Genomic DNA, 15,730 nt, shown 5'->3' on the forward strand with positions numbered 1-15,730 from the left:
CCCTTGCACGTGGGCGGGGGTGTGGGGTGTGCCTCGCCTTCCCTGGGCTCCCCGACAGCAGCGGGAGTGGCCGGCAGCAACCCACACAACGGTGGGGGGGGGCTCCACGGCTCCCCAGCCGCCCCGCTCCCTCCCCGCAGGGTCCCTCAGACCACGTGCCAGGCCCCGGGCACGATTCCACCTGTCGTCCCCCCCCGCGCTCGCCCCAGCAGCAGCCGCGCGGCGGGGCCGGGCTGCGGCGAGCTCGGCGGCTCTCGCGCACGGCGCAGGCGGGGCGGCGCGCGGGGAAGGGGCGGGGGCGGGGGTCCCTCCCGCGGCGCAAGGGGAGGGAGGCAGCGCGGCGGCCGCAGCCTCAAGGTGACACTTCTCCCCGGCAGAGGGAGAGAGAGGAGCCAGGGCGGCCGCGCTCCCCGCCCCTGCCCCCTCCTCCCACCCCCGCGTGCTCCCCGCTTCTCCGCCTGCCCCCCCCCCCGTCCTCCCTCCCTCCCCTCGTCCCCTCTCCTCGCCCGGCTTCCCCGCTCAGCCTCGGGGGCTGCGGCAGCCCGGGAACTGGCGAGCCCTGCGGCTGGAGCGCCCGCCGCGGCCCGGCCGAGCGCGCTGTCCATGGTGGGGCGGCTGGGCTGCGAGCTGCCGGCCGCCCGCCCAGCGCCGCGGGGCTTTGGGGCCATGCCGGGCGCGGTGGCGGCGGCGGCTCCCCGGCGTCCCCCGGCGCCCAGCCGCTCGGCGAGCGCCTGGCTGGTGGCGGGATAATGCGCCTGCCGGGCGCCAGCGCTGGCCAGCTGGGAGGCACCGCGCCGGGGGGCCGCCCGCCGCCCCGCCACCATGTCCCCCCCAGCCTCGGCGGCCGCGGCCGGCGAGAGAGGCAGCAGCACCTCGGCGCCTCCGGAGGAGGCGGAGGGGGCCCGAGAGGAGGTGAGGACAGAGCGAGCTGCCCGCCCCGCCGGGCGGCGGCTTGGGGCTCACCGGCTGCATGCGAGCGGCTTTGCATGGCACGGGCGGGGCAGCGCTTGAGGCTCCGCTCCGCGGGGTCCCGCCCCGGCTCTGAGCGGGCCGGGGCTTTGCATCCAGGTAGGGCAGCTTCCGCTCGCGCCAGGGGCCGGGCTGGGCTCGGGCGCCCCGAGGGGAGCAGAGAAGGGCACCCCGCAGTGCAGCCCCTTTCCCGGTCCTGGCTCACTCGGGCCCGGGCCGGGGGATTCCCGCTGGCCGGGGGAGGAGAAGCTCTTATGGGCGCTGGGGGACGGGGACCAGCTGCGAGCGTTGCGGGGTGCAGACCCCCCGGGTGGGGGCGATGGCTGAGAACTAGGAAGGACGGGATGAAATTGAACAAAGGGAAACGTAGGCTGGATGGACGATGCTGGGGAATCCTCCCTCCACAAAGGGCTGGAGCCCCAGGGCCTGGCACAAGGCAGTAGAAAATAGACCTATAGGGATCCCTCCTGCTCTGGTTCCCCGGGGATGGACAGGAGGAGACCTAACGGGGCTTCCCTTGATCTAACTTGTATGGTTCAGTGGGTAGGAGATAGTTAAGACTGGCCAATGGCATGGAGCAAATTTTCCATTGGCGTAAGCATGTGCAAATAAACTGTAGGTAATGGAGTCCTGCTTCTTATACCAGCTGCAAATTTAGGCTGAGGGGGTCTTTGTAAGGGACTGTGCCAGAGTCCTGTGGGTAGCAGTGCGGACTTGCCACAGCTAGGGGAAGTCCTTGTCTGGCCCCTGGTCCCCCTTAACCCAGTTACCTCATACCTGACAGGGCAGGTTTAGCCAGCCTGTGGGTGCGGGAAGATCTATCTAGGTAATCACCATCCATAGGAACGATCTAGCTCTTTCCCTACCTACAATCTAAACATCCCTCTCTCCATTCTCACTCTTGTTTCATTCTGTGCTTATCACCATGGTAGGTGAGCCTGTACTGCTCTGAAGTGGAAAAACCAAACAAACACAGGGACTGAAAAGCTCTGAGGGGAGGCAGGAGATCTGGATGCGGGGGGACATGCATGGGATAGCATGGAAGGGTTGAATGTTTTGGGAGGCAGAAGGAACAGATGAAAGCACCAGCTTGTTGTTCCTGCCAAGGGGAAAGCACTGGGCACTGACCTGAAAGGTGTTGGCTTATCGCATTAGAAGGAAGTTGTGGTGCCCAGTAAGAACATGGGAAACCCTCTTGGCAGCGTGCCGGGGGCCAGCATATAAGTGCATGATTCCCCCTGAAGGAAGTTGGACTGGCCCTGGGGAAAGGGGGGTTGCTGATGCGGGGAAGCTAGAGGGATTCCCCAGCTGCTGCTCCATGGGGCGCATCAGGGATTTGGGATGCAAGGGAGATGCAGCTGCTCTTCGTGGGCTTTTGCGGCGGCAGGGGGCGGGGGCGGAGATTGAATGCTGGGGAGGCATGAAGTGCACACTAGGGTAGGCTAGGAGCCATGTGCCCCCTGGCCCCAGGAATGCTGCTGCTCTGTAGTCATCTGGATGGGCCTTCTTGCAGAGGCCAAGCATCAGAGACGGAACAGCAAGGAGCTAGCTGTATGTGCTACAGGCAGCCAGAGGCACGGGGGATGCTGGGGAATCCTTTTGTTTACCAGAGAGAAGCATGTTCACTTATTAGAGTCCCCAGGAAATGAAGGGATGCTGACCAAGATGGCCCACCAGTGATCTGTGGGGCAGTGCCATATTGTGAGCATCTGTCTGGGGATTAAATACTCTGGTCTTCTAGCTGTGGGGTTGGTCCTTGCCTGAGCTATCTGTTCTTGGAATACACACAGCCAGAAATGCAGTTAGTCAATACTGTGGGAGAGAGTGACTCCAGCTGTTCTTAACAGCCACAAGCTGAGTAGGGGTGCTGCTGGGAGGGTGGGGTGACAGTTGTTGGCAGCTGCATAATCCCAGTATTCTCTGCCCTCCATTTACTTGGGAGGCACACACGCACACACACACACACACACACTTTTCTAAAAATGCGTTTAATTGTGAATGCTTTCGTGGGAGATTCGAGCACCATCTGGAGCAGGAAAAAGAGGGAAGGACAGGGAAGCTACACAAGTGCTGCATATACAGCTCTGCTGCTGCCCTTCACTCCTGACTTGCACCCCTCCTGCTATTCCAGCCCTGGGTTCCCTGCACACAGCTGTCCTGCTGATCCACACTCCTCCTGACCACCTTGCCCCACTCCCGTTCCATGACCATTAGTCTCCCGAGTCCAGGGCTTCTGTTGAGCAGATACTGAGAATTAGAGCCAACTTTGGGGTGATTTTGTATTGTAGGGAGATGCTTACTCTGGGTTGGGACAAGGTTCCTCACCTCTTTAAACCTGAACAGCCAGGTCCCCAGAGGGAAGGCTGACTGTGATGCTGCCTCTAAGGGAACTGAGTCGTGTGTGCGTGTGTGTTTTTAAACCAACAGTGTTGTTTTCATGTAACCATAGGGACTGGTGAATGGTGCTGGAATGAGAGCCCTGGAGAATGACAGCCTTTATGTGTAGAGCAAGTTCTAACATGAGCCATGCCAGGGTTAGCATCCTTCACACATGCCGTCCCCTGCCTTGGGGACTGTGAGAAGATAGTCTAGCTTTTGATCTGTCTGCTGAGGCAGCCAACAAGGATGTCAGTATAATATAATCCAGTTCGGGCTGACAGGAGTGTTTGAGTCTGGGACCAATAGTGCTAAACACATGAGCTACTCCACTGCTTGAGCTAAAGGAGTATTTCCCTTAGCCAGCAGCTATAGTAGGCTCTTATCTCCTTATCTGGAACCTCCATTAGAGAAGGACAAAGCCCCTTACTCTCTTAGTGTGGGTTACACAGCCATGCTGGCGTTTTTCATAATGTAGAAAGCTGTCCTCTGGGAACCAGGTAGAGATACCATGTGTTCATTTCACATAGGTACCAGACAGCCATCACACTGTGGTGACTTTTGATCCCTACCCATCAGGCCAGACCTGGAAAAGCAACATATCCCCTCAAATGCCCAGTCACCACAAAGGTTAGGTGGAAGCATTGCTGCCTCCGTGCAGAGCCTGTCCGAGGCCTCAGGTCCTGCTGGGGATGGAACATTCTTGCACTGAGATTGGCAGGACATGCTGCTGCATTCACTGTTGACAAAGACCGAGCCCCTGAGGAACATGCCCAGCTCCCTGCTGTAGGTGACCCGTGGGCAGAGCCTGTTGGGGACACTGGAGAGAACGACAGGATACTGGACAACATGGAGATGAAAGTGAGGGGAACTACAGTTGCTCTGCCCTCCTTGATTGTGCGTTGCATGGTCACATCCCATACAAGGGCACTGATTTCCCCGAAACCTGGTACAATTTTGGCCACTGTTCTGTGGAACCCCAGGGCTGCCTGAGGGCTGGAGGGAATCAAAAAAATTCCTGTCTGCCATATGCAAATTGGGCTGAATCAGTACCACTCCACTTAGCCATGCAGTTCCACCAGGGATGACTTTGGCCCCTCTCCCTATCACACTAACACCCAAGCTCTCAGACTGTGGCCTGGTTCTGCAGAACCCAGTGCCATCCTATCCACGCTGATGAGGTATAAGTCAGATTGGATTCGCTCAGACATCCATTTGTGGCAATTCCAGCCTGTCCTCAACCCCAGCAAGCACTGAAGCCTGGGAATAAACTATGGGTAGCTGCACCCATTCTCAAGTAACTTCTGTGGGTAGAACAAACCCTCCCCACATCCCTGTGTAATCTGGAAGCCGCGGTATCACTGCATGAGCAGGTTCCCTGCAGGTCTCCCTCTGTCCGAGATGCACAGCCTTCCCCTTCCCTCTGCAATTGGCAGCACTGCCAGCCCTGGGTGAGCCAGATGTTTCCTCTGGGAAGCACCACAGCGAGGGTGTAGGGATGTGAGGCACAGCTGCAGGGTTTGCTCAGATGGGGGCTGACACCCACACTGAGTCAGACAAGGGACAGCCAACCCAGGGGCCAGCCCATTGAAGTCAGTGGGGTTTCCCAGGTGTGACCCTGGTCAGAGTGTGGCCCCTCCAAGTCTTGTTCTGGGGATTTGCTGCTGCAGGGAAGGCACAAGGCTTATTATTCTCTTATCTGATGTAAGTAAATCTGCAAGGCAGAGCCATGGAAACTGCTGCTAATGACTCCCAGCAGATTAACCTGCAAAGCACTGCCCCTTTGCTCCATGCAGGAGCCACCTGAACCCCATGCTGGTGCCTTGGGGCTCATGACTTCAGCATTTTGGAGCTCTGTCTCTGGGACACATAATCCCCTCAAGCCCCTGGCCAGTCCATACTTGGATGACACTGGAAAGCTGAGTGGTATAAGGTCATGGAGATGGACTGGGGGGCAGATGCATGTCCAGAGATCGAGGATGTTATTTGCTGGTGAGATGGAGGACAGGTGGGAAATCCTTTTCCTAGCTCCCTTGCAGTTGATCTGTTTCTCCTAATGTAGCCATCACATTGGGGGGGGGGGATGTGTGTGGAGGAGGGCAGCAGCAGGGAAGAACTGTTGGTGCAGAGTTGGGCATGGGTTGGGTCCATTTAGGGGAAAGTGCAGGAGCCCAGGTGTCAGGGAACAGTTTGGTCACTTGTTAAGTAGACGGATCATAGACATAGACTGTTTGGAAAGAGTTCTGATCAGAGCAACAAGTCATCTACAGAGCTCAAAGGGGCTTTCAATTGGCTCTGTATTCAAAGTTGGAGCAGCAGTGAAGTTAGGAATGGAAAAGGGCTGGTTAGGCCATCCAGCTGGTCTCCTGGGAGCTGGGTTGTCCCATAGAGCCCATTCTGCAGGGCTCCATATGTTGGAGAAGGGGATTCCCCAGATCGCAAGGTCAGGGAACCTTTCAAAGAGTTTAGTCCAAACAATGACTAACAGTGTCATTTTGTTCCTCCACCTCCTGCTCTCCATGTTTCTTTCAGTCACTTCACTGCCAGGTATAAGTTCTGCTTCTGTCAGCTCCTGCAGCAGCCTGTGCAGGTGGAGGAGAGGAAGACAGGGTCCGTTCTGCCTCAGGCATCAGTAGCAGCATTGACTGCTTGCGTTGGATTTCAGCGCGTGATGATGTCAGAGGCAGAACCTGGGTGAAGTAGTTATTGTTGTGTCAGGGCATGGGAGGTGAAAATAGTAATGTCACCCTTTGCCCTTCCCATCTGAGCATCTCAAAGCACTTCACACACATCTGTGAACTCAGCCTCCACAGTCCGCTGGGTTCAGGATCATTATTCCCATATAGAGTGGGAAACTGAGGCACAGAGAGATGAAGGGACTCGATCACGGTCATGCAGCGAGCCAGTGTCCGAGCCAGGGATGGAAGCCAGGAAGCCTGGCTCCTGTCTGTTAGTAGCAGAAGGTGGTGCAGGTGTAAGAACAGAGTTGCTAAGCACACCGCGATGTTAAGTAGTGCAGCCAGTGGAGGATGCTTACAGTGAACTCAGCTAGAGGGAAACCCTGTTTACAATGAAGTAGGGCAAACGTCTCGCCTCATTTCATTGGGCTGCAGTGGGCAGATCACGGCTGCACTCATAGTGCAGTCTCCACTCCTGAGAGAGAAGCTGTTCTGGCAGTAAAAGGATTTCCCCTGTGCCGGCTTCTTTGGTGTTCTGGACTTTTCCATATCGCCGGTTCTCTCCCTTACAGCCGGGGCCCAGAGGAAGGGCCTCACTTCCTTGGTAGCCCCTATGGGCAGCTCTAGCAGAATTTCCTCTGGGGTGATAGCTTTGGAGTTGTTGGTCTTTCACCGAGAGTAAATTTGCAGCGTGAGGAGAGCGTGTGTGTTTGTACAATTTGTAGCAGAGTTACTGTGACCCTGTAAAGCACTGCAGTATTTAAATGCTGTGTAGTCCCAGGAGTAGGCTGATGCGTGGACTAGAGCTCTTCTGAACCCAGCTCCTGGGATAAAGGCTTTGCCTGCAGTGCTTCTGATGCCCTGGATAGGTAACTGCAAAGGGCTTTGCCTTGGACTTGCCACAGAGCTACCTGGAAGCTTCAGCAAGTGGTGTCTGCCTCCTGAGCAGGGCAGAACACTGAGAGCATGTAACACCCTGCACTGGCCACCAGGTGAAATTCAAGGTGCTGCTTACTATCCCCAAAGCCCCACATGGCCTGGGGCCCATCTTTCTCCAGGATTGACTCCCCCACCCCAATCTGCCAATACAGCACATTGAATTATGTGGTTGATTCCTTTTCTCTGTTTGTGAGTTAGCTGCAGAAAAGGCCTGATTTCTACACATGTGCTCATCATTTTCCATTGAACCCCACACATACCTTGAGATTAGCATGGACCTTAAGGATCTGCCAGAGGCCGAGGGTCACCCTGCTCCAGGGCCCTTGTGCTCTGATGCCCTTCCGCATTACAGGAGCTGTCCTGCTACATCATAAAGCAGACTCAGGACTTCTGGGTCAGGCTGTGCCCCATAATCTGTGAGCGGGGAGCTGGGGAACACCTCTTGGGTGGCCCCCTTCTGCACTGTGAAACCTCCCGGGCTGCAAGGCTCCAATGGAACTGCTCTGCTGGGGAGCTGGAAGAGGGAAGCAGAGGGCCCTGGAGTTTCTGGGATGCTGCAGGGCTGCCAGGGAATAGAGGACAAAGGGAACTCCTGCAGTTCTACAGGGCAGGCTGAGCTAGGGAGCAGAGCATAGGGGGAATCTGGGAGATCTTGTAATGCTGGGCAGGGCTGAGCTGGGAAAACGGGCATGGGGGTGGGGGCAGAAGAGAAAGCCAGGGAGCTGTTGTGGCTGCACTACAGGGCTGAGGAGCAGAGAGGATTCAGCAGAGCTGTGAACAGGCCCTCCCACTAGGTGTTCCCTTCCTTCTTTCCCATTCTCCTTCCTCTCCCTTTTTGTGTCATTCTTTCACTCCCTGCCTCCTGAGCCCTGCAGATGGAACACTGATGCGATTCTGTGTCGTGATTCAGAGAAGGGCTGGGACTTGCTTCTGTCAGAGCTGAAGCTCCCAGCTCCATCACACACAGAGCCAACCCCCAGCTTTTTGTGCTCAGGCTGTTGCCTGGAGACTAGTTCTGCCCAAGAGACCCATCCCCAGGCTCTAGAACCCAGCCGGCCCCTCCGTACGCACCCGGGGAGTAACTGGCGTTCTTCGTACTCCGGGAGCAAGAGAAACACAGGTTCTCGATGGAAATGTGAAGGGTTTTATCCAGCCACCATTCCCCTCACTGCATGCATCCAGGCTGCGTTTCTCTTTGATGTTCTACCTGCAGCGCTCTGTGTTCCACTCATTAAAGGCACACTGCTAGGGTGGGAATCTCACTGCAGCAGAGTGAAGAAATCTATGTTCTGAGCCAAATCCAGGTCCCACGCCACTCAGAGGCAAAACTCCCATTGGCAGCAGCAGGACCAGAACTTGGTTTGTAGGTCACATTTTGGCAAGTTTTAGGAGGAAGGATCAGCGTTTTGGAGACCAGGTTGGGACTCACGTTCTAGCCCCAGCTTGGGGGAAAGGGGTTGTGATTAAAGCACTGGATTTCTAGATTCTATTGCCCGCACTGCAAATGATTCATTGTGTGACCCTGATTCAGTTCCCTCCCTATTATGTGCCTCAGTTTCCACTCTCTCCGGGGTGACACTGGTACTGACCCAGCTCCTGGGAGGGTGAGGGGGTTATGAGACTGAATTCATTAGTGTCTGTAAAGCATTTTGGGATCCTTGGATGGAAGGGGCCAGAAGGTGGTTGTTATTGAAACAGCAGGGCAGAGGCTGTGCCCATTGAGTTTGCATGCACACTGCTGACAGTACATTCATTCACGGTGCACCAGGACAGGGGAAGCACCCCAGTGTAAGAAGCACAGGCACAGGTTCCAGTCGGTGAGGCTGGACCCACAAGTTCTACATACAGTGAGCTTAGCTAGGTGCACATGGGCAGATCACAGTTTAAGAGCAACGACGGCCATGGGCCAACATTTCAGGTTTTGTAAATGGTGGGAGATGGTCATTACCTGTGCACCATCCCCTGTGCACCTCCTCATGGCACAGCATGGCACTGCATCCACCCAGCCTCAGTTTCCCCAACAGAATTTCCAGCCGGCTCTGGTGGCTTACATGGCTCAGCCCTCTGGCCAGGTCACCACGAAAGTCCATCCCCCTTCTGGGGTAGCAGAATCCAAAGTTACAGTCCAGAACAAACACCAGATAAAGGTGTCTTTGTCCCAGCTGGGCCTCCTACAGTGTTATTTGTTCATCCCACAACTCACCTCGCTTCAGGTGAGGCACCCCCTGCCATGACCTGGCTTAAGAACCATCAGTGTGTCCCAGGTATATCCAAATAGTCCCGCATCAGGATCTCCCTTCCCTGCAGGGAAGCTCTGACAAGCAGTAGTCTCATTCAGTGCCTCACTCCAACTACTTTTCTTTCCCCAAGTGAGAGCTGTTGGTCTGGTTTCCTACCCAGGCAGCCCCTAACTGAGCCAGCGCTCTTTTTAGCCCCTTCCTTCAGGCCTGATATCCACTACAGGAACAGCGGGGGGAGCTGAGTGAGCTCCCAGTAGCCCGTTAACCCTTTCCAGGTCGGTGTGGGGCTTGTAAGCCTCCTGACAGGAGTCACAAAAGAATTTAAATGCAAATGGCTGATTCTAGATAACCCTCATCAGAGACCCAAACAAATAACAGCAGCATCAGTGGGTGAGTACACGGATACCACTGTCCATCATGTGGACCAATACTGTCTCATGATTTCCTTGTACTCCCCCATCTATCCGTCTGTATCCATCTTCTGTCTCTTGTCTGATACATAGATGGTCAGCTCGTTGGGGCAGGGACCATCATTTTGTTCTGTGTTTGTACAGTGCCTAGCACAATGGTGTTCTGGTCCATGACTCGGGCTCCTGGGTCCTATGGTAATACAAAGAAATAATAATACTAATGGAGAAGGTTTATCTAGACGCAGCTGCTTGCCTCATGTTAATACAGAAGAACCAGGAAATGAAACTAGCGAAGAGAAGCATACATAGTGAACAGACAGCATCAGTGCAGCCAAATCAATGAGGTGTTAAAGTTTCTGTCCATTTCAATAGCCTCAGATACTGTCAGCAATGCAGGGAAGGAATTGAAACAAATAGGGGATTATTAGTTTGACTGTGTTGCTGTAAATAATGTTTTAGAGTCCTATCACATTCTTCATCCCAGAGCACGTCGTGGATTGGGCATATGAAGGGACTGCTCCCCTTTCTGCTGAAATGCAGCCACCTCTGGGGTGGGATGCCACAGCCATACTCAACCAACACTATATTTTATAGGAGGGGAAGTGAATAAGAACACTATTGTACACTTACAGGGCCACATATCATCCAGTCCTCAAAGTACAGGGACTAGGGCACCATTGGAGATGTTGAGAGGGAGACAACAAGAAGAGAAAGAGAATATTTTTGGCCAAGGGCACTAGGGCAAACCGTGATTCTTAGAAAAAGTGTAGTGGGATCTTTACCATCCCTGAAGATCATTTGGGGTCATGTCTGTTAGGGGCTCATCCAAATATAGAGCTATTTACATACACTGTCAACTGCAGGGAGCTCAGCTTCCCTATCACGGAAAAATAATAACATAGAATTGCTGCACAAGTTCAGCCCAGTGGTCCACCTAGCCCAGTATCCTGTCTGTGACAGTGGCTAACAAAGGCTGTTTCATAGGAAGGTGCAAGAAACTCTGCAGTGGACTGTTATGAAATTACCTGTCCCCAGGTGAAGTCTCCTCCTATCCCTATCAGTTAGAAGCTGATGCATGCCCTAAAACAGAACGGTTTGTCTCCTCTCTAATGTAACCCTGGATGTTTTCATTATGCACATAAATGTCTCATTCTGCTAAGCTCTTGACTTGAATTGTTATGTCTTGTAGCAATGAGTTCCAGAGGTTTAATTGTGCTTTGGGTATAAAACCTGAGGCTATGTCTACATTACAGAGCCTATACCAGCATAGCCCCATAGTGTAGACACAACAGATGCCATCAGAAGTTTTTCTGATGGCATAGTGTAGGAATACCACTTCCCTGAACGACATTGTCTATGCTGACCAATTTTCAGAGTAGCAGCCGTGTTAGTCTGTATTTGCGAAAAGAAAAGGAGTACTGGTGGTGTTAGTCTCTAAGGTGCCACAAGTACTCCTTTTCTTTATGCTGACCAAAGCACTTTCTGGCAGCATACCTGCATCTACACTGGGGTTTCTGTCAGCATAGCTACATCACTAGGGGGTGTGGTTTTTTCACATCCCTGACCGATATTGCTATGTTGGTATAAGTTTTAAATGTTCACTCCTTTGTGGCCTAAAACATGGAGAAGAGGAAGAGAACTAAAGACATTCACACATTGTAATAATAATGGACAATGCATCAAAGCGTCTCCGCTTGCATAAGCTAGAGGAGAAGAGCAAATCTAAGATCCCAACACCCCTTAATGACTGCTTTGCTAGCAGCTCACAGCTGGGGTCCCACAGTCTGCCTCCACTTGTCTTCCTGGACACTGCTATGTTATTTGATGTGCATAGATTCACGCCCCAACTTGCTGCGCAATAACTTGCCCTAGGAACAACCCCTCTAAGTAGGGTGAGGCTGGACCAGTGCTTGAATGGGACATCTTCCAGGAAGTGGTGTAGGTTCTTCATTGGGAGGTGCTCTTCCTGAGTTGTTACCAAACTCCTAGTAGCATGGCGTTATGAGGTGCTGCAGTACAGGTGCTGTGTTTTAGATGGGGCGTAAAACTGGTATCCTGCCCACGCCTGTTCGGTAAAGATCCCCGAGCAATTTTCTCGAGAAGGGTTTTCACCCCAGGGTCATAGCTAAATTCCTCAGTGCTTGAGGGGGGGTAGGGGAGTTGCATGCTAAAGGCCACTGTTGCAGTGATGGGGGGGAAACTTGCACATTAGAGGTTACTCTTGCAGTTCCAGGGGTGTTGGGGAACTTGCATGACAGGTCACTGTCACAGTGCTGGGGGGGAACTTGCACGTGTGAGGTCACTGTCACAGTGCCGGGGGGGAACTTGCACGTGTGAGGTCACTGTCACAGCACTGGGGGGGAATTTGCACGCTAGAGGTCACTGCCATAGTGCAGGGGAGCTTGCACAGTAAAGGTCATTGTCGCAGTACGAGAGGGTTGGAAACTTGCACTCTAGAGCAGCGCTTCTCAAGCTATCTGATGTGAGGGACCGGCAATTTTTTTCCCCAATGTGCACGCAGACCGGCAGCCGATGGCTCGGTCCGCGGACCACCACTTTGAGTAGCTTTGCTCTAGAGCGCTGTTCCGCTTGCAGTGCTGTTTGTGTCAGGCATTGTTGGAGGAACAGCCATAGGGGGATTTACAACCTGCTGTAGCTCTCCCAGAGAAGGGCCTTTCCTGCGGCTGGCAGGTTAACAGCCGGACTGCCATACGTGCAGACAGCTGCCCTGGGAGTGGAATTGCTGCTCAGGGGAGCACCTCGCTGATTTATACTCATGGCAGGCAACGAGGATTAGGGGAGGCAGCCACTTAGCCTGGGGCTGGAGCCTACAGCAACAGTGAATCATGGCAGAGGCTTGCAGGCAAGCTGGGCAATTACCATTCCCAATCAGAGGTGGGATTGCCCTTCCCTAGGTGTCCTGGAAGACATGGCATTGGCTTCAAGTGACAGGGGAGAGAGAGGGATCCTGACTTCTCTGCGCTTTGATGCTAGTTCATGAATGGACCACAGTCAGTCTGGAGGGTGGGGGTCATATGTCCATATCTTCCAGGCAGGGACAGCATGGTCTGTTCGCATTTATTGGGAGAGGAGGGCACGTGGCAACCCTGGAATGGCAGGAAGTGGGCACCGACTCCCAGTGCGGTAGCCAGAGGCTGCACAATATGGGAATTGGGCATCAGTCACACAGAGCATCATCCCGAGATGAAGCACAGACCTCTGGCCCGTCTTGCCAGCCAGCTGAGAGGATTATCCCTGAGGAGTAACCTCTGAATGGGATCTGTTGCCTCTCTGAGGACAGCAATCTGGAATTAATTCTTTAGCCAGTTAATTGCAGGAGCGAATCAACGCTCTGTTCAGCGGGCTGGCTTTCCCCTTTCTGCTGCAGGCTATTAACTTCTCCTCCTGTTCTCTCTCCCCCTCTTCCCCGGTTCTCCTGGGCACCTGGAGCAGCAGCGACCGGTGAAGCAGTCCCTCAGTAAGTCCCTCTGCAGAGAATCCCACTGGAAATGCCTGCTGCTCTCCCTCCTCATGTACGGCTGCATGGGAGCTATGACCTGGTGCCATGTGACCAAGGTCACCCGGCTGACCTTTGACAGCGCCTACAAGGGCAAGTCCATGATGTATCATGATAGCCCCTGCTCCAATGGCTATGTTTACATCCCCCTGGCCTTCCTGGTGATGCTCTACGTGGTCTACCTGGTGGAGTGCTGGCACTGCTACATCCGCAACGAGCTGCAGTACAAGGTGGACGTAGACAGCGTGCACGAGCGGGTGCAGAGAATGCAACAGGCCACCCCATGCATCTGGTGGAAAGCCATTAGTTACCACTATGTCCGGAGGACTCGGCAGGTCACCCGCTACCGCAATGGGGATGCCTACACCACCACCCAGGTGTATCACGAGAGGGTCAACACCCACGTGGCGGAGGCCGAGTTTGACTACTCCAACTGTGGGGTCAAGGACATCTCCAAGGACCTGATGGACCTGGAGAGCTACCCAGCCACTCGGCTCCGCTTCACCAAATGCTTCAGCTTTGCCAATGTTGAGTCCGAGAACTCCTACCTGACCCAGCGCGCCCGCTTCTTCACCGAGAACGAGGGGCTGGACGACTACATGGAGGCCAGGGAGGGGATGCACCTCAAGAACGTGGACTTTAAGGAATACATGGTGGCCTTTTCAGACCCAGACAACCTGCCCTGGTATGTGTCCCACTACGTCTTCTGGGTGGCTGCCCTGCTGAGCCTGTCCTGGCCTCTGCGGGTGCTGAATGAGTACCGCACCTCCTACGTCCATTACCACGTGGAGAAGCTCTTTGGGTTTGACTTTGTGGCCGTAACACCAGCTGAGGAGCGCTCCTTCTGCAGGAGGATGCCCCGTGTCAACACGGTGGACAGCACTGAGCTGGAGTGGCACATCCGGTCCAACCAGCAGCTAGTGCCCAGCTACTCAGAAGCCGTCCTGATGGACTTGGTGGGGCTCTCCAGTTGCACTAGCTACTCTGCTTGCAGGTACGGGGGCTACCGGCAGAACTGCGAGCGGTGCCACAGGACTATAAGCAGCTCGTCCATTTTCTCCCGCAGCGCCCTGAGCATCTGTAACGGCAGCCCCAGGATCCCCTTCAGCAGCAGCCGCTTCTCGCTGGGCCGCCTCTATGGCTCTCGGCGCAGCTGTCTCTGGCAGAGCCGGAGCGGGAGCCTGAACGAGCAGAGCTGCCCGACCGAGCAAACCCGCCTCTCCAGCCAGGTCACCGTGGAAGAGGAGGACCCTCCTGCTTACCAGGATGCCCTCTACTTCCCCGTCCTTATCGTGCACCGCAACGAGGGCTGCCTCAACCACGACCACCGTCACCTCCATCGGAATGGGTCCTGCATGGAGACCTCACTGTGAGCGGTGGGCAGCAAGGATCTCCCTCTTGATCACCGTGTCTCCAGACACAGGGACTTGGGAAGGGAGGGGATAGCCAGGAAAACAAGGCACCAGTGCCCCACTCAGCATGTGGGATGGAGAGGTCACTGCTTCTTGGTCTCCAAGGATAGGCTCAAGAGCTGCTGCCTTTCCTCCCAGCCACATGGCCCCTTTGATGTCATGGAGGAGGGGGTGGCAGCAGGATGGGCGAGCAGCAGCACCACCTGTGGCATGGCACAAAATGACAGACCGATGACCAGTTGCAAAAAATGGTAGAAAGGAAAGGACTGAAGGAGGGAGCTGGGTGCTGTAGTTTCAAGCTCGGACTTGAAAGGCCCCGGCTGGCTGGAATAGTGCTAAATGACAACTACCACCCACCGCCCTGCTGCACCCGTGACCTCTGCCCCTCTCCCCCAGCGCTGCAGACTTACTCTCCCTCAGAGGGGTCCTGCATGGAGCCAAGAGGATCAAGGTCTGGCAGCACATTCCCTTTGGAGCAGCGATTAACTCCTCATGCGCCAAAGATCCTGGGGCACCCGGGCCCATAGAGCTGAAGGGCAGTTTAGAGGAGATGCTTAAAACCACAAGGCCAACTCTTCCCCCCCTTTTTTTGAGACTGTGCTCCGACTGTTACACTGTCCCCAGCTGCTGGGATGGGCATCGCTGCCAGACGGCTCCTTAGAAAGCCTCAGCACTCCAGGGCCAAGAATCGGCATCCCCTAGGTAAAGCTTAAAGCCAAGTACTTTTCCATTTGGGGTTGCAGAAAGCAGGAAGCAACAGGGAATATACCAAGGAAAGGCCCTACCTGGCATTAGAGTGCAGTCACAGCATGAAGCCAGAAGGTCTGGCAGGAGAAGGCCCAGCCTGCAAAGCAAACCAAGGAGACCTTTGTGTGCTGGGCGCCTTCTGCAAGCCAAAGACACCCTATGGGGAAGGGGTGAGTTGGGCAGCTGGGGCTCCCAAGGTCTTGAAGTGGGTGAGGTCTAGTCATAATTAATTCAGCCAAGCAAGGAGTCTGGCGTCCAGGGAGGTTCTGTTAGGTTCAACTGCAGTTTACCTATGAATAATAGAAGAGCAGGTTGGCGGGTCTCGGGGAGAGTAAATATTATATGAAGTCAAGCTGGCTCCAGGCTCCAGTAACTAATAAGAAGGGAAGCTGGGTTTGGCACAGAGTTCTGAGGGCAAAGAGAGGCTGGAGATGGGAGAGGG

At 54.8% G+C, this 15,730-nt stretch overlaps 1 protein-coding gene across 3 annotated transcripts in view; it reads left to right on the forward strand.

Annotated features, from left to right (window-relative positions):
• The first annotated feature begins 750 nt into the window (after positions 1-750).
• The window catches only part of TMEM151B (transmembrane protein 151B), a 29,123-nt gene continuing 14,143 nt past the window's right edge, over positions 751-15,730 (forward strand). For 2 of the 3 annotated variants that reach the window (XM_037895514.2, XM_043543490.1), the window contains exons 1-2: positions 751-912; positions 13,066-15,243. In XM_037895514.2, the coding sequence (XP_037751442.2) occupies positions 823-912; positions 13,066-14,502 (1,527 nt within the window). In that variant the 5' untranslated portion in view covers positions 751-822 and the 3' untranslated portion in view covers positions 14,503-15,243. Of the gene's footprint in view, positions 913-13,065; positions 15,459-15,730 lie in introns of all 3 variants that reach the window. The other variant, XM_037895513.2, reaches the window with a different exon arrangement.

The sequence above is a fragment of the Chelonia mydas genome, chromosome 3 (assembly GCF_015237465.2).
Source record: "Chelonia mydas isolate rCheMyd1 chromosome 3, rCheMyd1.pri.v2, whole genome shotgun sequence".
NCBI classification, from domain to species: domain Eukaryota; kingdom Metazoa; phylum Chordata; order Testudines; family Cheloniidae; genus Chelonia; species Chelonia mydas.